The 1,761-nt window shown below is 40.9% G+C and overlaps 1 protein-coding gene across 1 annotated transcript; it reads left to right on the plus strand.

Moving 5' to 3' along the window:
• The first annotated feature begins 567 nt into the window (after nt 1–567).
• On the plus strand, nt 568–1,539 carry LOC109157056 (uncharacterized mitochondrial protein AtMg00810-like). Its single transcript, XM_019304937.1, has one exon. It carries the CDS (start codon nt 568–570, stop codon nt 1,537–1,539), a length of 972 nt encoding a protein of 323 aa, XP_019160482.1.
• The last annotated feature ends 222 nt before the right edge of the window (nt 1,540–1,761 follow it).

Below are 1,761 nucleotides of genomic sequence, written 5' to 3' on the forward strand. Positions count from 1 at the left end.
CACACAAGAACCTCAATCTTATCATGAAGCTGTGCAGCATGATGAATGGAAGAAAGCCATGCAAGCAGAGATAGATGCCTTGACTCAGACAAAGACCTGGATTCTAACTGATTTACCAGTGGGAAAATCTCCTATTGGATGTAGATGGGTCTACAAGATAAAGCATAAAGCAGATGGGACAATTGAGAGATACCAGGCTAGATTGGTTGCAAAAGGCTATACTCAACAGCTTGGGGTGGACTACTTAGAGACTTTTTCTCCTGTGGCAAGAATGACTACTATCAAGACCTTTCTTGCTGTGGCTGTTGCTAAAGGGTGGGACATTCAACAACTTGACATCAACAATGCCTTTCTACATGGTGACCTAAATGAGGATGTTTACATGGTGATGCCTCCAGGTTTCAAGAGTGACAAGCCCAATCAAGTGTGCAAATTGCTGAGGTCTCTTTATGGCAACAGGCCAACAGACAGTGGAATGTCAAACTCACAAAGGCCTTACTAGATAATGGGTTCCAACAGTCTCAAGCTGACCCTTCCTTATTCACTAAGAGCTCACATAATTCCTTTATGGCTTTGCTCATATATGTAGATGATATTCTCGTGGCAGGAACAGATTCTAGTCAAATCAAGAAGTTGAAACATATGCTGGATGTGTCTTTCAAGATCAAAGATCTTGGCCAGTTAAACTACTTCCTATGGATTGAAGCAATCAGAACTCCAAATGGCATCAATCTGTGTCAAAGGAAGTATGCTCTAGAAATATTACAAGAAAATGGGTTCTTGGATGCTAAACCTGCCAAGACACCTTGTATTACAGGGATGAAATTAACCAGTGATGAAGGGACCTTACTTGATAACCCTGAATGTTTTAGAAGGCTAGTTGGTAAGCTTCTCTACTTAACCAACACCAGGCCTGATATATCATATTCTGTCCAGCAGCTAAGTCAGTTTGTTGATCAACCAAGGAGTACACATTTGGTTGCAGCTCATAGAATTCTGAGATACCTCAAGGGTTCTCCTGGAAAAGGCTTGTTCTATGCTTCAGATTCTGAGATTAAGTTGCAAGGATTCTTTGATTCAGACTGGGCTACATGTACAGAGACCAGAAAATCAATCATAGGATTCTGCATTTACCTAGACAACTCTCTTATCTCTTGGAGGACAAAGAAACAAGCTACTGTGTCAAGATCTTCATCTGAAGCAGAGTACAGGGCCATGGCTTCAACTGTTTGTGAGTTGCAATGGCTATTATACTTGTTGGCATATCTGAAAGTGGATAGCAGCAATCCCATTCCTCTATTTTGTGACAATAATTCAGCTGTGGCAATTGGGGAGAACCATGTGTTCCATGAACGCACTAAACACATAGAAATTGACTGCCATGTGGTGAGGCAAAAGGTCCATGAAGGTGTGATAAAACTGTTGAGTATTCCTTCAAGCAAACAAATAGCAGATGGTTTCACTAAGGCACTGCCCATACCTCTATTCAATGTTTTCCATGCTAAGCTGGGTCTTCAGGATCTTCATTCTCCAGCTTAAGGGGGGGTGATGAAGTGTTATAAAGTGCCACAACAATTATAATCAAGCTGCATGCAAGGGCTTTTTAGTCTTCTTCCCTTAGTTAGTTATTACTGTTCCATAACTGCCTATTAAAGGCTTAAGCTTCTGCTCTCTGTAATCTTCTTCTTCATTACAATGTATTCCGTTTTTCTCTGTTGAACTCAAGATGAACTTCCCATCAATAAACATCTCCATCTTTCA

Source organism: Ipomoea nil, unplaced genomic scaffold, assembly GCF_001879475.1.
Source record: "Ipomoea nil cultivar Tokyo-kokei standard unplaced genomic scaffold, Asagao_1.1 scaffold2761, whole genome shotgun sequence".
In the NCBI taxonomy this organism is placed as follows: Eukaryota; Viridiplantae; Streptophyta; class Magnoliopsida; order Solanales; family Convolvulaceae; genus Ipomoea; species Ipomoea nil.

Bases quoted from the DNA above. Each gene is read 5' to 3' on its own strand.
- LOC109157056 (XM_019304937.1), top strand. From the start codon at position 568: ATGGCTTTGCTCATATATGTAGATGATATTCTCGTGGCAGGAACAGAT.